Below are 16,306 nucleotides of genomic sequence, written 5' to 3' on the forward strand. Positions count from 1 at the left end.
GTTTTAACCAGATCAGAAACCTTTAAACATGTTCCATATGGTATTGGCCCTGAAACACAAGCATTGAAAGCAAACTGTGAGGTCAACCTGGGCTAGTACCTAGCAGCTCAAAGAATCAGGTCATTTGGACAATGTATTTACTGAATTTGGTGTAATCACATCTCATTTGGACATGAGAGTGCTGGATATCAGAAAAGAAGTAATCTCTTAGGTCAGAGAGTCCAGTATTCATGATCACAGATAAAAGTTAAAATAAATTAGTGAAAGAAAAAAAAAAAAAAAAGAACAGTTCTTTAATCTCTCCTTGCACAGCTTGAATAATAACTGACCAACTTTTTTCCTTTTTGAAATACATCATAAAAAAATACATCTTACATCCCTTAACTAAAAAGACCTTTAACTAATAGTGATTATGAAGAGCCCGCCAATAGCTGGACTTTTTTTTTTTTTTTAAGTCCTTTAAAGTATATTACATGCTACAGTGAAGTAAAAAGTCTCCGACTACAAACTGTTTTGGCAGTCTCATCTGACCTGGAAAGGCAGGAAATTCTCTTCTGCTCAGGTGGTAGCAATTGGTCTTACTCTAAGAAGATGAGCAAGACACACAAACTTGTCACCCACAAAGAGGTTTTTCATTATACAGCATATCAGAACACTTCGCCCAACTTCAGTATTAATTTCAACCAATTTTTAACATTTCAAAGGCAAAATGGAATTCCTAAAATGGAAAGGGGAAGAAAAAAAAGAAAACAAAAACTAACATGCTCCCGCTTAAATGCAATAACCCAGACAATTCTGCTCCTCCATCTTTCTCTTCCATTTCTAGCCTTTGATATTGCTTTGATACACTTTGATATTGGTACCATTCCCTCCCATAACACCAGCACTGTCTGGTAAATGTCTGGTACTTAGATCTGAGCTATGTGATGCAGCAAATCCAGTTCCACCATTTTCCTTTACCCCTTTCACACAAACCAAACATTGCACCTTTGAACTACAGTGTACCCTTACATTGGTCGAAGTGAGTCATCTGGAACTGCATTCAGTCATTTTCATTTGCAAACGGACAGAGTATGCTTTGTTGTTTCTTTTCCTTTTTTTCTTTTTTTTTTTTTTTTTTCTGCTGTCAAAATATTTTGCTTCTTGGGGATTTTTTCTTTCATTCCTACTTCTGGAATTTCAGGTTATCCAATGGGAGCTTCATAGGGTGAGTCCCTTACATAAATGAAATAGTCTGATTCTACCAACACTGATGTACATGGTTATTAAATTCACCAGAAGCTGATGCATTAATGTAAATTGTTTGCCCATGCAATACATTGACAATTCCTGTTCCAAGCTATACATGAAAGTAAAGATGATGTTTGGGCCCCACATCTCAACAAGGTTCCCAAAAGAACTTTTTATTAGTCCCCAAGGTTTATGAAACAGATAATTAGATAGAACAACACATTCCTCTTTTATCCAAATAACACAGAAATAATACCAACAGCTAAGGACAGAAACCGAAGAAAAGGACCAGAATCTGTATTACTACAATCAAAACCCAAGCCATGGGATGTCAACACTTTTTGATTTTGTCAAAGCCCAGCATCTGTAGTGGGCTATTACCTGAGAAAATTGTTTCGCTTGTTTCTTTGTTTTATCTATAGCTAGACGGAAAAGTCTGAAAACATTACCACATTTTGCAAAACAAAATATATAAAAAGAAATCTATTTTGGGCTACAGTTCTGCCTTTGTCTCACAATGGAAGTTAAAATTTATCAAAGCCTACTTGTACCTGTATTTAATTTTTGTCACCAACTTTGAATTGGAATCATTACAGTACACTGGACATTATAAAATTACTATTCCTTATTGTGTGCCTTCTGATACCTTCTTCAGTCACAGTTGACCTAGAAGCTTTTGCTCTTTTTTTTCTGGGGGTATTGCCTTACAGCAATAAGATGAATATATAGAACATAAATTCATTATGTGATTATCATCTCCCTAGTTTTGGTCTTGGTTTTCTGCTCTGATACCCAAATGGTCCAGCTGTCCTTTCCTATACCTCCCTTTAAGAAATACACAGTGCCTTTCATTGACACACAAGCTTGCTTCTTTTGAATCTATATGCTTTAATACTGCCTAGCACAATTAGGTCCAAACTGACTCCTCCTGAACTGATCCTACAAAATGTACTGTAGTCCAGAAATATCTGGGAGAAGACTGATTATTCACAGCTTTATTTTCACCAATACACTGGGCGCTGCTGAAAAGAGCCAGGCTCTGTCCTCTTTGCACCCTCCCTTCAGGTTTTTATGCACATTGACAAGACCCCCACTGAGCGTCCTCTTCTCCAGGTTGAGCAGTCCCAGCTCTCCTGGCCTCTCCTCATAGGAGAGGTGCTCCAGTCCCTTCACCATCTTTGTGGCCCTTTGCTGGGCTCCTTCCAGTAGCTCCATGTTTCCCTTACTCTGGTAGGCCCAAAACTGGACGCAATGCTCCAGTTGTGGCCGCACCAGTGCTGAGGAGATGGGAAGCATCACCTCCTGCCACCTGCTGGCAGTACTTTGCCTAATGAAGCCCAGGACACTGTCAGCTGCCTTTGCAGCAAAGGCACATTGCTGGCTTGTGTTCAGTGTGATGTACACCAGGACTTCCAGCTCCTTTTCTGCAGAGCTGCTTTCCAGCTGGGTGGCTGGGACTGTATTCCCCAGGTGCAGGACTTTGCACTTCTCCCTGCTAAACTTCATGAGGTTCCTGGCAGTCCATCTCTCCAGCCTGTGAAGGTCCCTCTGGATAGCAGCATGACCCCCTAGCCTAACAGATTCTCCTCCCAGCTTTGCATCATCTGCAGATTTTCTGAGGATGTACTCTGCTGACATAGAAGTGATCTTCTCAAACTGTAAAAATGGGTTTTAAAACAAAATACTCTTCAAGTAGAGATACAAAAGAAATTTGTTCCTCCAAACAAGCATATGGAGCAAGGTAGAAAGGAAAATCACTTCATAAACTATTTTAGACTAACCTAAACATTCAAGCAATTCAGAATTTCATATAACAATAAATAAATAAATAGAATTAGGTTTCACACAAGACAAACTAGATTAGAAAACATTCAGCCCTCCAGGCTAGAACCTGAACAATCAGATGAGCTATATGGTAATTTTATCATCATCTCTTCATTAACCTTTACAACGTATATATCATGATACATCTGAAACAAGAATGTAGGTAGAAATGCAAATCAGGAACAAGAATGTCTGTTGTCAGTAAATTTTAACATTCTCTATGTGCAGTTCTAAATGTCAACATCTAATCAAGCCTAATCTATTATTGATTTTCTTTTCTGTTTTCAAAATATCCATCTGTGGCACCATTTCAATCAGCTTTTATTTCTTAAGGCACATCTTTCAAGTATAAGATACCTCTATCAGACTATAGCTGTTAAAAATAATTTCCTGATTTTCTCTAATATGATGGAAACCTGCTAACGCTAGGGCTTCAGGACATTACTTAAAATGAAAACTACTTGTTACTAAATTAGTAAGGAAAATGATCGTAAGTGAAATGAATAGGCTAAACATTACTGTAACTTTTGATGTACCGTGGCAAAAACAGGTATGCCACGAGAAGGGGAAAAAATGAGAAATTAGCTACAAGTGTGACCTCCATTCTAACTATTGCTATGGTTCAGGTTACCTAAGTCTCTCATCTCACAGCACAGTTTTCCTTTTAAACATTTTGAAAATTAAAATATTCACTCTGAAATATTTTATGTTGAATTCTATGTCTGAAATGGTCTTCTGCAAAAACATTTCTAATAAAACTGCTCAAACATTTCCAGGAGAAAGACAAGGGAAAATGTTTTTTGAATCTTTAATTAATGAACACTAGCATATCTGTCATTCGGAGCATCTTGATAGCAATTCACTGATGTCCTTTGCTGTAAGTTCACATTTACCCAAGCTGAACTCATTCATTACAGTAAGTCGAAATTTTGGTTCTGCCAAAGCCTATAGCGCATTAGTGCATTTCATCCTTAACAGACTCCACATACCAATTTGACTGGGCTGATACTGTTAACCACAGAGCAAAGAAGGAAGCTTATTCCAACCTAGTTACTTCACACTTATTCCAACCTAAGATACAGAGGGTGTGCAGGACAGTCCTCTCATTTTATCTCCTGGTTGCCACATCAACAAGTACATAAAGCTTTCAGCTGTACTTTCATCCTGACAGACGTCAGAGAGAGTAGAGGAATATGGGAGACAAACATCCCAAGTCAAAGGCAACAAGATGAGGAATGGAAGAATGAAATAAAAGGAAACTGCAGGCACTGATGAATAGAAGCCATCCAGAAGAAGAGTACGGTTAAGAAAGGTAAAAAGAGAAGAAGAACAAGTGAAGATACAAACAGCTACAGGATGGGAGGTAATAACCATTAGAGCTCTTAGGCAAACTAATGAAGACAACTCTGTTGTGTAACCTGTAAATGAACCTATTTTTCTTCAAAATCCCTTTGCTGTTTAACACCATCTACTGGCAAGGTGCATGTCTTCGTTACCCTCTAATGCCTATGCCATGGAAGATGGCATCTCTCTTCCCTTAAGTAATTCAGATCATTTAGTAGATGATTACACTGTCAGTCTAAATAAACCAACATTCTACATGAATGATCTGTGAAGAGCAAAAGAATAAAGAACTTTTCAAAATGTAAAAATTGCAATCAGAAAGGAAATTTCATATTAACTACATTTTTACACTGATGGGATTAGCAAGTTCCACACTTTAAAGTTAGGAAAAGCCAGAACTGAAGTAGTCGCTATGACTCACAGTCTACATCAAAGAGAGCTGGTTACTAAGACTGTGGGAGTCAAACGGGCCAGCTGGATGAGGCCTCTGCTGTGGGGCTGGGGCCTTACCTTCAAGAAGGCTGTTAAGAGACCAGGTGCACAAAATGAAAGAAAAGTTTCAGATCTTTAATTTCTAATACAAATTTACTTCATCTGCATTCAATATTTTGACAAATTGTGTTTTGATAAACAAATTTGTAAAATAGGAACAAATTTTTCCAAGCAAAGAACTTAGTTATGTACAGGAAGGAAAAATACAATGAATTTAGCTGAAGAGTACAGTGAAAACCAAGGTGTTATATCTCTCTCTGCCACCACTTTTCTGTCCGATCGTGGGTATATCACAGAACACAAGGTGTAGAGCTGATCAGTGAAAGTGTCTCATCTTCCTTTTACCCAATTTGACAGAAGATATATCTGAGCTCCAGAAACACATAGCTCTCTGAGTAGTCAACAGTAGCTCTTTTCAGAGCATGTATAAAACTAATTCCTTGGAATGTGAAGTGGGTGTCACAAACTGCTCACCTAAGATAAAAGCTTTAGCCTCTAACTCTTCTCCTTAGTTCAGTGACTGAAAGGAATATGGGACACACACACATGAGTTTTAAAGAGATTCGATACTAGAAAAAGTGCTCTGCATGCAGTATAATGTTTGCGCAGGGCCACATATTAAACAACAGCAACAAGAAATGTTGACTCCTTCCAGCCATTTTTCTACACAAAACAAGATACCCTTTAGCTTTAGATAGTCTATAGAAAAATGAAGTATACAATAACATCATTACATTCAGCTTCAGCAAGAGGAACCATTAACGTGGCATGGAATACCATCTCACTTCCTTGATTTTGCAATCCTAGATTTCTTCAGAAGCAGTCTTTATACAATACCTCTCTCTTCTTTGTTCAGTATATACAATCACCCTTCTTCCTTTGAAAATAACTACTTCCAATATATACTATTTTATAAAGGAAAATCCTTACACTTAGCACGAGATTTTTCTGTATACTTCTTGAATTAAGGAATAAAGCTACTTATTTTCTAAAATTCTTGGTCTGGAAATATTTAATTTAATGATGCCTTTCTCATATGCCCAAATCAGAGGAAACATTCTTAATGTTGTCTCAGCAGCAACAGGGTTTAGGTTTCTATCACATCTGACAACAGGCCGAGTACAAGTTTGGTAGAGAAGCTCATGTGTGTCATTTGCATCATGTTTCTTCATTAAAATATTAACAGTATTCACGTTTACCTAATTAAATGTTCTTCCAAGAAATAAGGTCCACTAAACTCAATGATTAAATCTAACATAATCCTCGGAGTGGTTGTTCCTACTGCATCATTCTAGCATGTAAGCACTTAACAATTTCAGTAATGCAAACAAAATCAATCTAACAGAGACAAAGGTTTTACATTTCCCTTACTTTCCCCTTCAAGGATCTTCAGCAGTCAGACAGAACTATACAATTTTATAAGGTCCCACTTTGTTTAGCAGATACTGCTGAATTCAAACCATGTTCTGAAATACGAATTCTTCATCCAAATGTTTTCCATGCTATCAATTTCTAGCCACAGAGAATGAAAACACTACACAAAGAATGCCTAAAAAGCATGACTAAAGAATGTCTAGGTCTCTTTTTTTTCTTTTTTTTCTTTTTTTTTTTTTTTTTCTCTCTAATATATCTAAAATAAATTTGGATGATAAAATTTGAAATTTTAGCAGAAACTTTTCTACAAAATTTGATTTTAAACCAGCACTGGGAAAACTGGTCTGGGAAATTTTAAAGATAATCGCTTCCCCCAAGATTAAAATGCTCGTGCATTATTTTACAGAATGCTTTCTAATTTGCTCTTTTATTCCTTTATTTTAAACTGAAAAGCAACCAGCAGCCAGAGAATACAAATCGCAGCAGCAAGTGCACTCTAACCAAGGGTCCCCAGCCAAGACAAATCACTCATTACATGCATCAATGATACTGTTTGCTATATGTGACCTTTCCCCTTTTGTCCTAGGTGCAGAAGCCATTAAATGGATTGAGACAGTAGAACTCCCAGTAAATACACCTTTAACTATGTCCTCATTCTCTGTATGTACCTTCACAGTAGTTTGTTACAGATGGTGCCTGCTGCCCATCTTTCTTACAGAAGTGACACAGCACTGATTTTATGCTAGGCTAAAACTTCTACAATTGCAAAAACCTGCTGGAATGAGGAAATGCTGTATCACAAATGCAGTTAATGCAATTCTATATTAAAACGTTCACTCTGGATCGCTTTGCTTATGTTAGTGCTTTTAACATAAGCTTTACCTGCGCTATCCAATAGAGAGCTGCACTGACCTATGAGGAGCAGCTGTGTATCTAGTCCTCATTAATCTGGTATTACTCTTCTTGGAGAACCTGTCAGCAAACAGTAGACACCTTCAAAGACTGTCTGGAATTCAGTCAACTCAGAATTAATAAAACCACTTCTCTGAAGGGGAAAAAAACAACTCTATCAGCCTCTAATAAATCTACCTAAACACAGACCAAGAATTGTTATTCAAATAAAGAGTATTACACGTTTAAATTCTTGTTTCTTTACTGACTTTAAGCAGAATCCTTCCCAGACCACCATAGAGCCCGGTTTTCTGACTGAAAGAAAAGCAGAAATATCTGCTAGAAACTAATGATCTTTTTCCTTTCTTAATTCATTTCTTACTTTTCTTAATTCAGTACATCCACGAAGCGGAAGGAGCAGGGAAATATGAGAAAAGGAAACCCGACAGATATTACTTTAATACTTAACTGTCAAATGTACAAATAAAAAACCATTATTGAACTTGGCCAAATATCTGTTGTTCACAAAGTGTCTGCTTATAATCAGAGATATTAAAGTAACCAGCTGAATTGAAATTTGTTCAGATACTGAACGTTCAGCTATTACCAAATGAATTAGGGAATTAAGGAATTTGGTAAATACAGTCAGAAGAAATTAGATAAAATTTCTAGTGAGAAACCTTAATGCATGTTGTTTGACTACTGCAGTTAGTGAGCCCACTACAGTCAACTTGTGACTTCGGGATCATTTAAAAATAAATTTTGTAGCATACTATTCTTTACAGATTTTAAGAGAACAGGAAAAACATTCAGATCTAAAGCATCTTTGCTTTGATTCACCGTGTTTCAAGCCTGTGCTTGATGTTCAAGCACAATGTATATGTTCAATGTATTCTACATTGTGTTATATCATTATTATTCTGTAAAAATTGAATGTTACTATGATTTTGAATCAAGGCTTCAGAATTGTTAAATATGAATTTCACCTTTTAATATCTATAGACAAAATACTTTTAAAATAAGACTATTCTATAGAAAGGAAAAAATATTTTTAATCTAGATAAAATTTCCTCATAAAATAACTGTTTTTATATTTTACAGAACTGACCCTAATAGACTACCAAAATAAACATCAAGATATTATAGCTTTTTTTTTTTTAATTAGCCTGATTTTAAAGATAATATAGATATATAAATAAATAATTCCTTTAAATGCCATAACAATTATTAGGGCTTTACATGTTTAGAAGATTAAAAAACACATAAAACAAAGTTATGGTATCCGCTAGTTATGAGCGGATTGAGGCATACTATGAAATACTGTAGAACAATTGTTTAAAGAGAAGGAAATTATTTGTACAGTATCACCGGGAGGAAAAACACCCATTCATTGCTTGGGTGTTTTTTTTTGAATATATATATAAGTATCTAAAACATCATAAAAACACCTGCATGGATTAAAAATAATAAATCTCTAATGAGTAAATCATGGCCATTATCAAGGTATTCAGTATTTCTACATTTTCTTACAGAAGGATAGAATTTAGTCCAAATGCAGAGATCTCAGACAGTAAGTGCTGGAAATGCAGACGTGTTATGTTGTGGGTGAGACAATTAAGTAAAATTTTCATATTGACTTGGATTTTTTTTTTAACGTCTGATGAGCAAGCATCCGATATCCATGTAAAATACACACTTGATTTAAAGCTAAGTGTGGCCTTCAAGCTGTGTTCTCTAACACAGAGTAAAATTAGTACTTGCGTTAAAAATGGACGCTGGATTAATTGAAGAGACTTTTCTTTAATGCCTACTTTTTAAACTGACTTATTCTAAGACACGTGAAAGTACAATAGTTTACCTACACATACATGCATGCACACACAAAAAAGGTGGTGTTACAAGATGCAACCTTCAAACCAGTGTAAGGGTTGGCAGAATAAGTGATAGACTTTAACTAGAGGGGTTTGAAGAGAAATGAATGAGCTAAGGATAATTTCAGCGTTAAAGGTTACAGGCTTTTATATGGTCTGGAAATATTCTGGAACCATTACAACAGAAGATGGACTGACAATTACTTTGAAGGATAAGTATAGAAATGAAAAGAAGTATTTACAAATAAAGTAAAAAAAAAAAGAAAAAGGTCTTTAGGTTATTAAAAGCTTATACAAATCTATTACAAAAATAGAAACAAACATTACTAGAAAAATCCAGAATTTTACACAAGTTGCCACAATGTAAGTTCACTAAAGCAAAAATTATAAGAAAGTGGCATTCGAGAATTAAAAAGCAATCTACAAGAAAAGTCTTGGAAATAACTTATTTAACTTTATGAAAAAGTGAATTTTTATAGACCATTACTGAGAAAGAAATCCTGCAAACAATTTCATACTTTTATCATGCGAGAGAAATCTTCTTTTCAGTAGAAATTCTCAGTTCTAACACCTGACCGTAAAGATTGGTGTATCATTTACAAGTTCAAAATTCAAGGAAGATGCATTGTTCACAACTGATATCTTTCCTTGACAACTTCTGCGAGATACATTGTTTCCTGATGTCAGGATAGATTTTGGATAAACAATTTCCTTCCCTACTCCTTTACTCCCATACTGTTTACCGTTCTACCTCTGTGTCCCAAAGTTCAGTGTGTTAATGGGCACGACAAACAAAAGACTGGCCTCTTCTTTATGTCAATGTCAGGGTAGAGTAACTCAGTGATCCCAATGGAGACATTCCATTTTACACATCCAGCTGCAATAAGAAAATATCCTAACAAAGCAATGCCATATTGGCATACAAGAACAATACAATGCTTCTCATATTGCACGTGTACTAGTTTCTAAATGTATTTGATTAGTTAAAGATTTTAATCAAGTTAGGCTTTTAATTTTACAAAGTTTAGCTAACAAATTGAATATTTACTTACTGTACATCTTACTAACAACCCATCTGCTGAACTGACTTCTCTAAAATTCACAGTTGAAAAGTCTAACATCAGATACCCAAATGGGCCCTCAGACAGAGTTAGATCTAATTATTTAGATCTAAAATATGTATCTGGAAACCCAGAGGAGCTTTCCATAGTTTCCATAGGACTGAATTTCTTGCACACTCCTTCCTTCTTTCATTTGTTAACTATTTGATTTGCCAAAAAAAATGGTTTATGTTGAAACACTAACTGTAATTCATAGGAGGATAAGAGTGGTTGTTCCGGATCAAACCCCAGATATATCTAATCCAATTCTGAAGCCCAGTTTGAGAAAAGCCAGCAGCAGAACCTTTGAAAAGCAACCCAGAACAGGAGACACACGGGACAGTCACCAGTCCTGTGCTTGGGTCCGGGTGACATCTAGGAACTGTGCAGCCTTGTTTCCCAACAAAAGCAAGATGCCAGGTGAAACTGAAAACATGATCTCTCTGAATAAATCATGAGAGATGGAGAAAACACTGCTCGCTGTCAACTGTTCTCTTCAGTTTATACTTCCATAATTCCTCTACCATTTAGCTTAATTTTTGACTTGCCTTCTTTCTCAACAGGGCCAAGTTCTATACTTCTAAAAATACTTTAGTTCCTCTGAGGTGTTTTCACACCCCAAATTGCATGAGAACCACAGAAGAACAGAACTACAGAAGAAATAAGGTCTTAACTTATAGGTGGTTAAGCTATACGTTGTTGTTTTTTTTTTTTTAAACATTTCCATACCAATCATTCTCATTTGTCCAGAACAAAACAACAAAATATCCAAACAGCACTCAGCATTGCCAAATACAAAACCAGGACTATATCATGAAGCATCAACATCCAACCTGTTCATCTCAGATATTTATGGCACTCAAATCTAGGCTCTTGGATAAAAAGTTGTTTCATGCATCTCTACACCTGTAGAGGTTCCAAAGTCATCCTTACCAATGAAGTCTATAGGGTTGTAAGATAAATGGGTAGAAATATTTTTTAAAAAAATTCTGAACAGCTTGAGGCAAGAATATGATTCTGCTCATCACTTTCTCTACAGATGTAAAAGAGAATAACATTTTTACTGCAATGGTTTTATTTAATTTTCTCATTTTCATCTAAGGATATAAATGTTCACAAATACCAGCTGGACAACTGAATAGCAGAATCCAACAGGATGAGTACAACACAAGTGTCAGCACAGCCTTCTTCTTAGTACCTACATTTCTCAATGCAAGAGAGATCCTCTAGGAGTAAAACATTTTATGATTCTATTCTATGATTCCATGTCTTTAGAGGGAAGTTCAGCCTCTACACTCAGTCCTGGTCTCCTTATTATGACAGGAAAATTCGGAATGCTGTATTAAGAAAGACCACTGATCTGTGACAGATTGCTCTTATGTAAAAATAAATATCTGAATAAATACAAGACAACATCTTTGAACTGATGAAGAACTCAAGGTCATTAGTAATCTGTCTCAGATTTAATATGAGAATCAAAAGGTTTTATTTACGTACTTTGAGCTACCCAATTTACATCAAGCATAATCATTGTGAAAATAGAGGCTATATGAATTTTCAAAATGGCACTTGACATTATTTCATACCTTTTTTTTTTTTTTTTGTAGGATGAAGAAAATAAATATGTATGCCTTTCAGAAGGAAGCACAAAAACAAACAAACAAAAAACTAACATAAGCCTAGGAAGATATAGTGACACCTGGTAACTGAGAAAGCACACAACTTCCTTTTACAGTTCACTGATAGCCATGAAACATGATGAACTCTGCAAGTCTTACAGTTTACTTCAGAAATTGATGGTCTGGTGACAGATAATAGCAGGTACAGTTTGCAAGAAGCCAGTGTATAAAAATCCTTTCTGGTTTATGTGTACGTGGAAACATACATGCATGCTTAGTGCTGGATACTGTTAAACCATTAACTGATGCTACCTCTATCTCAAAAACTCATGTTTTATACAATGTTCACGGTGTAGATGCTCTTATCTGCATCTTTAGGATTGAGAGTAGTTGCTCAATTCAATGTGTTTTGGCAACCAGAAAACAAACCTACAACACAGGGTGAAATCTTGTACAATAACGCAACTTATTTGTAACTAGATGTCATGGTCAACTAACTAAAATTTAGATGAATGTGCAAGCACTCAACCTACACTATTAACTGAGGCTTATATTTCAAGCAATTCAATTTCAGACCGCAGCGATACATGTCCTACGCAGCTTCATGGCCTTGCCTACCTACAGGGTTTTTCTTAGCTGTAAAATCTACATCTTGGCACGGTCACAACTTGTTTTTGAACTTACCACTCCATTAGGTTGAAAGAGTAAGTTCACTTCTCTGTCAATAGTATTGTTTCTGTCTGCCTTGCTACAGATACTGTAAGGCACCATGCATTGATTTACAGCGTGAAGAGTCTTTTTACAGCCTAAGAGTCTTGGAACTATATAAAAATATCCTTCTGCTTGAGGAAAGCAAACAAAAAGATAAATCCCAACATAATAACAGTAATTTATAAGACTGGAGTATATTAATTCTCTGAAAATCCCTCTTTAATAACAGAAAATTCACCATTAAGGATGAAGAGGAAGGGCTCTCTGGTGACCAAGCTGGATTAATAAATGTATTCCCCTTCCACATTTTTCCCCAATCAAACAACCCAATAAAAACATTCCTTTGCAAGTTTGCATTAATGCTGATATGCTTGTAAATACAAAATAGAAGACCAAATATTTTAGACAGTAAAGCTAAGTTATAATTATTATGATAATTAATGAAAAACCAACAAGTATTGCAACCATGCTTCCAAGATGTATACTCTGAAATATCACCTTACGAAAATAAGAGATTTTTTTTTCAGCTAACTACACGAGATCTAAAAAAAAAAAAATGTAGCTGGGATTCCAAACATAAGTAACTAGTACTTTAAACCTATCCGTTTAAGTGTTTACACAATATGTAACTGCTTAATTGTACTCATTTTCTTTTATTCAATTCCTGTTTTTAGAGAAAATCATCATTAAAAGTAGACTTTTTTGGCTAGCATTTTATTATTCAGGTGGTGTGGGTGTTCTGAATCACCTGTATTAATTCAGTAAATTTTAATTTCACATGTGTTTGGATGAGTTAGATTAATCATTTGATTTCCATGGTACACTGGCAATACCAAATATATTAGAAGTTCCTCCTTTTATTAGGAGTTTTGTATCGAAGTGCAGAAAGAGAAGTTAACTCAGAAGTTGAGAAATTCATCAGCACTATATGCAGCCAATACCTCATTACCCAAACATGTTGAGAAAAGTTATGTCAACATCAAAAACAAAAACAAAAAACACACTTTATCCTTGAAAGCCTTTTCTTTGGGCTAAGCTCTTTTGGTAACTTTTCCCCATTTTTAACTAGTTTTTGAAACATTATTTATCACTAATTTAATCCCAGGAATATCAGATACTAGTTTAGAAACTTACTTTAAAATGCCCTAATCTAACTTGCGCTACTTAATATGAATTCTTTACCTTTGATGCATAGAATGTGTCATGGTTATTCTATAACACACATGAATAGATTTTTTTGGACAGCATTTATGTGTCTTGTTAGGCCTTGCAGTAACGTAGCAGGCATTAGCATGCATTAATGAGAGGGACATAAAAGGAAAACTGTGTTGTGCTGCTGTGAAAATCTGATGTCTTCTAAGACACGAGTAAGGGCAAACTGTAACACAGCACTGATCTGGCTATATGTTATCCAACTGCAAGCTGAAATTATACATCACATTCAGTACAGAAGAGGCAAAGGAATAATATCACTTGGAATGTCCCTGCCACGTCTGACTCTGATTCTTCAAGGTATTTTTAGCCGAACTATCACATTTTCCTGCTTTCCTGATATTTTATTCTCTCTTTTTACTGTTACCCATGTACGTACAATGGACACTGAAAATGGACCGTAAAGCAGAAGTGTGAAAATATACGAGCTACACATTTGGTACTGCTTCACAACTAAAACCAGTTTGGTTTCTCATTACTTTCCACAATAGTCATTTTCAGCACTCTTTTCAACAGTAACAGGTACAATAATTTTTGCCAGAAGCAACGTTTAGAGCTGCCCTTCAGCTCCCGTATTTTCACTCACATCAGACTAAAACCCTATATCAGGAAAGCTAAATTGTACAAAAAAAAAGAAAAAAAAAGAAAAAGGAAAGACTGAATTTAGGAAGAGATGCATCCTACATTCTCCACAACTAAGCAGAGATGTGCATTAAATAAGCAGTTAAGGAAACACTCTGCTCTCTCTATCCAGATGTTCAGAACGTATAACAGGATGTTTCACGATCAGTTATTGTGTGTTCTTTTTTTTTTTCCTGGTTCTATCTAACAAAATTTGATACCGTCTGAATGTGCTATGCAGCCTTATTTTTACTTCTCTAAGTAGGGTGATTCATTTTTTAAGCCACGGGCGTTTTCCTTCAACACAAGCAACGTGACAACCTGGGCAATTAAACTCCCGTCTTCGGGAGTACCTGAGGAGCATACACCTGTGCCAAAGACTTTACAGGGGATTTTTTCGGGCCGTCGGACGGCAGCCCGTAGAGCTGAGGTGCTGAGGGCAGCCACGCATCCCTGAGCAGTGGACGAGCCGCAACCTCCTTTAACGGGCGTTAAGCTCCCCCAAACCCGCTCGGAGGGCGCTTCGCTCCCGGCAGGAGTCGCGCGGACCCTAAAAAACCCCATTTCACGTCTACAAACGCTACCGCTCCCTGTCAGCGGGAGGAAACTTCGCGGCCGGGGCAAGCTGAGCCGCTCGGCCGGAGCCCCCCGCGGGTTCGGCGGAGCCCCCCGGAGTGGCAGAGTCCCCCGCTTCCCTCCGGGAAGACCCCTCCGTCCCGCCGCCCCCGTCGGGAAGTTGTCCGCGGGCCCCCCGGCGCCACTCACCTTGGTTGGCAGCTCCGTGGCCGCCGTCGGCGGAGCGCGCAGTCAGCAGGGGGAGGAAGAGGCCGAGTCTCCAGAGCAGCCCCCTCGCCTCAGGACACCCCATGGCTGGTCCCCGCCGGGCTCCCCTCGTCCTCGGCCCGCCGAGGCTCCCTCCCCGTCCTCCTTCAGGCCAGCGGGGGACGCCGGGGGGGGGCCCCGACCGCCCGCCGCCCCGCCTGGCTCCGGCGCATCCACCGGCGAGGTCCCGGGGCACGGCGGCGGGCGGCGGTGCCGGCAGCCCCCGTGCCGCCCTGCCGAGGGGAGCGGCGGCGCCGGGAGAGCTCCGGTAACCGGGAGAGCCCCGGCGGCAGGGAGAGAGCGAGCCCCGGCAACTTCGAGGCAGCGGCGGCGGCGGGGGTCGCGCACCGCTCCTCCCGGCGCCCTCAGCCCCGCAGAGGCTCCTTCGGCGGCTCCGTCCTCGGCGGCTCCGTCCTTGGCGGCTCCGTCCTCGGCTGCCCCCTCCGCCGTCCCCGCCGCGCGGGGCCCCGCATCCCCGGCCGGACGCAGCGCCGAGGGGCTTCAGTTTGCCATGGCGGAGGGTCCTGCCACGCCGCCGGGGGCGGGGAGGGGAGAGGAGAGGAGAGCAGAGCAGAGGGGCCGGCCGCCTCCTCACGCTCCCCGGGGCATCAGCGCAAGTTGCGCGGCGGCATCCCCGGCCGCTCCGCCGCCGTGCCCCGGCTCCCTCTGCGCCTCTCTCCCCCCGTCTCCGGCTGCCTTGGCGGAGGGGCGATCAGAGAGCGGGGCGGCTCCGCCGCTCTCTCCCGCTGCGCCTCGCCGCGGTTTTTGGGGCGCCACTGCTCCCCCGCCGCCCGCCGAGCGATGGCGGGGCGGCCCCGCTGCGCCCAGCCTGGCGCAGCCCGGCCCGGCCCGGCCCGGCCCGGCGGCTGCCGGGTCCCCGGGAGGCCAGCGCGGCCCCCCGGCAGCCAAACGGCGCTGGGGGGAGCCGTTGGAGCGGCGGCGGCCCCTCCTCAGCCGCCCTCCTGAGGGGAGCGGGAGCCCTGTGCGTGTGTGTGTGTGTGAGGGGAGAAGAGGAGAGGAGGCGCCCCCTCGCCTCGCCGCTGCCGGCAGCTCACGGGTCGCATGCGGCCGGCTCGGCGCTAGAGGGGGTTAGTCGACAAGGCAAAAAAAAAAAAAAAAAAAAAAGCACCCAAAACCCAGCCCGGCCTCGGCACCGAGGGGGTCTGCGAGTGGGGCCTGCAGAGTGCAGGGGTCC

General features: G+C 39.6%; 1 protein-coding gene across 6 annotated transcripts in view; it reads right to left on the minus strand.

Annotated features, from left to right (window-relative positions):
- The window catches only part of EPHA6 (EPH receptor A6), a 542,377-nt gene extending 526,463 nt beyond the window's left edge, over window positions 1-15,914 (minus strand). For 3 of the 6 annotated variants that reach the window (XM_040567925.1, XM_040567868.1, XM_040567886.1), the window contains exon 1: window positions 15,055-15,816. In XM_040567925.1, the coding sequence (XP_040423859.1) occupies window positions 15,055-15,157 (103 nt within the window). In that variant the 5' untranslated portion in view covers window positions 15,158-15,816. Of the gene's footprint in view, window positions 1-15,054 lie in introns of all 6 variants that reach the window. The other 3 variants (XM_040567904.1, XM_040567914.1, XM_040567877.1) reach the window with 2 other exon arrangements.
- Between the last annotated feature and the right edge of the window lie 392 nt (window positions 15,915-16,306).

Source organism: Cygnus olor, chromosome 1, assembly GCF_009769625.2.
Source record: "Cygnus olor isolate bCygOlo1 chromosome 1, bCygOlo1.pri.v2, whole genome shotgun sequence".
Lineage (NCBI taxonomy): Eukaryota > Metazoa > Chordata > Aves > Anseriformes > Anatidae > Cygnus > Cygnus olor.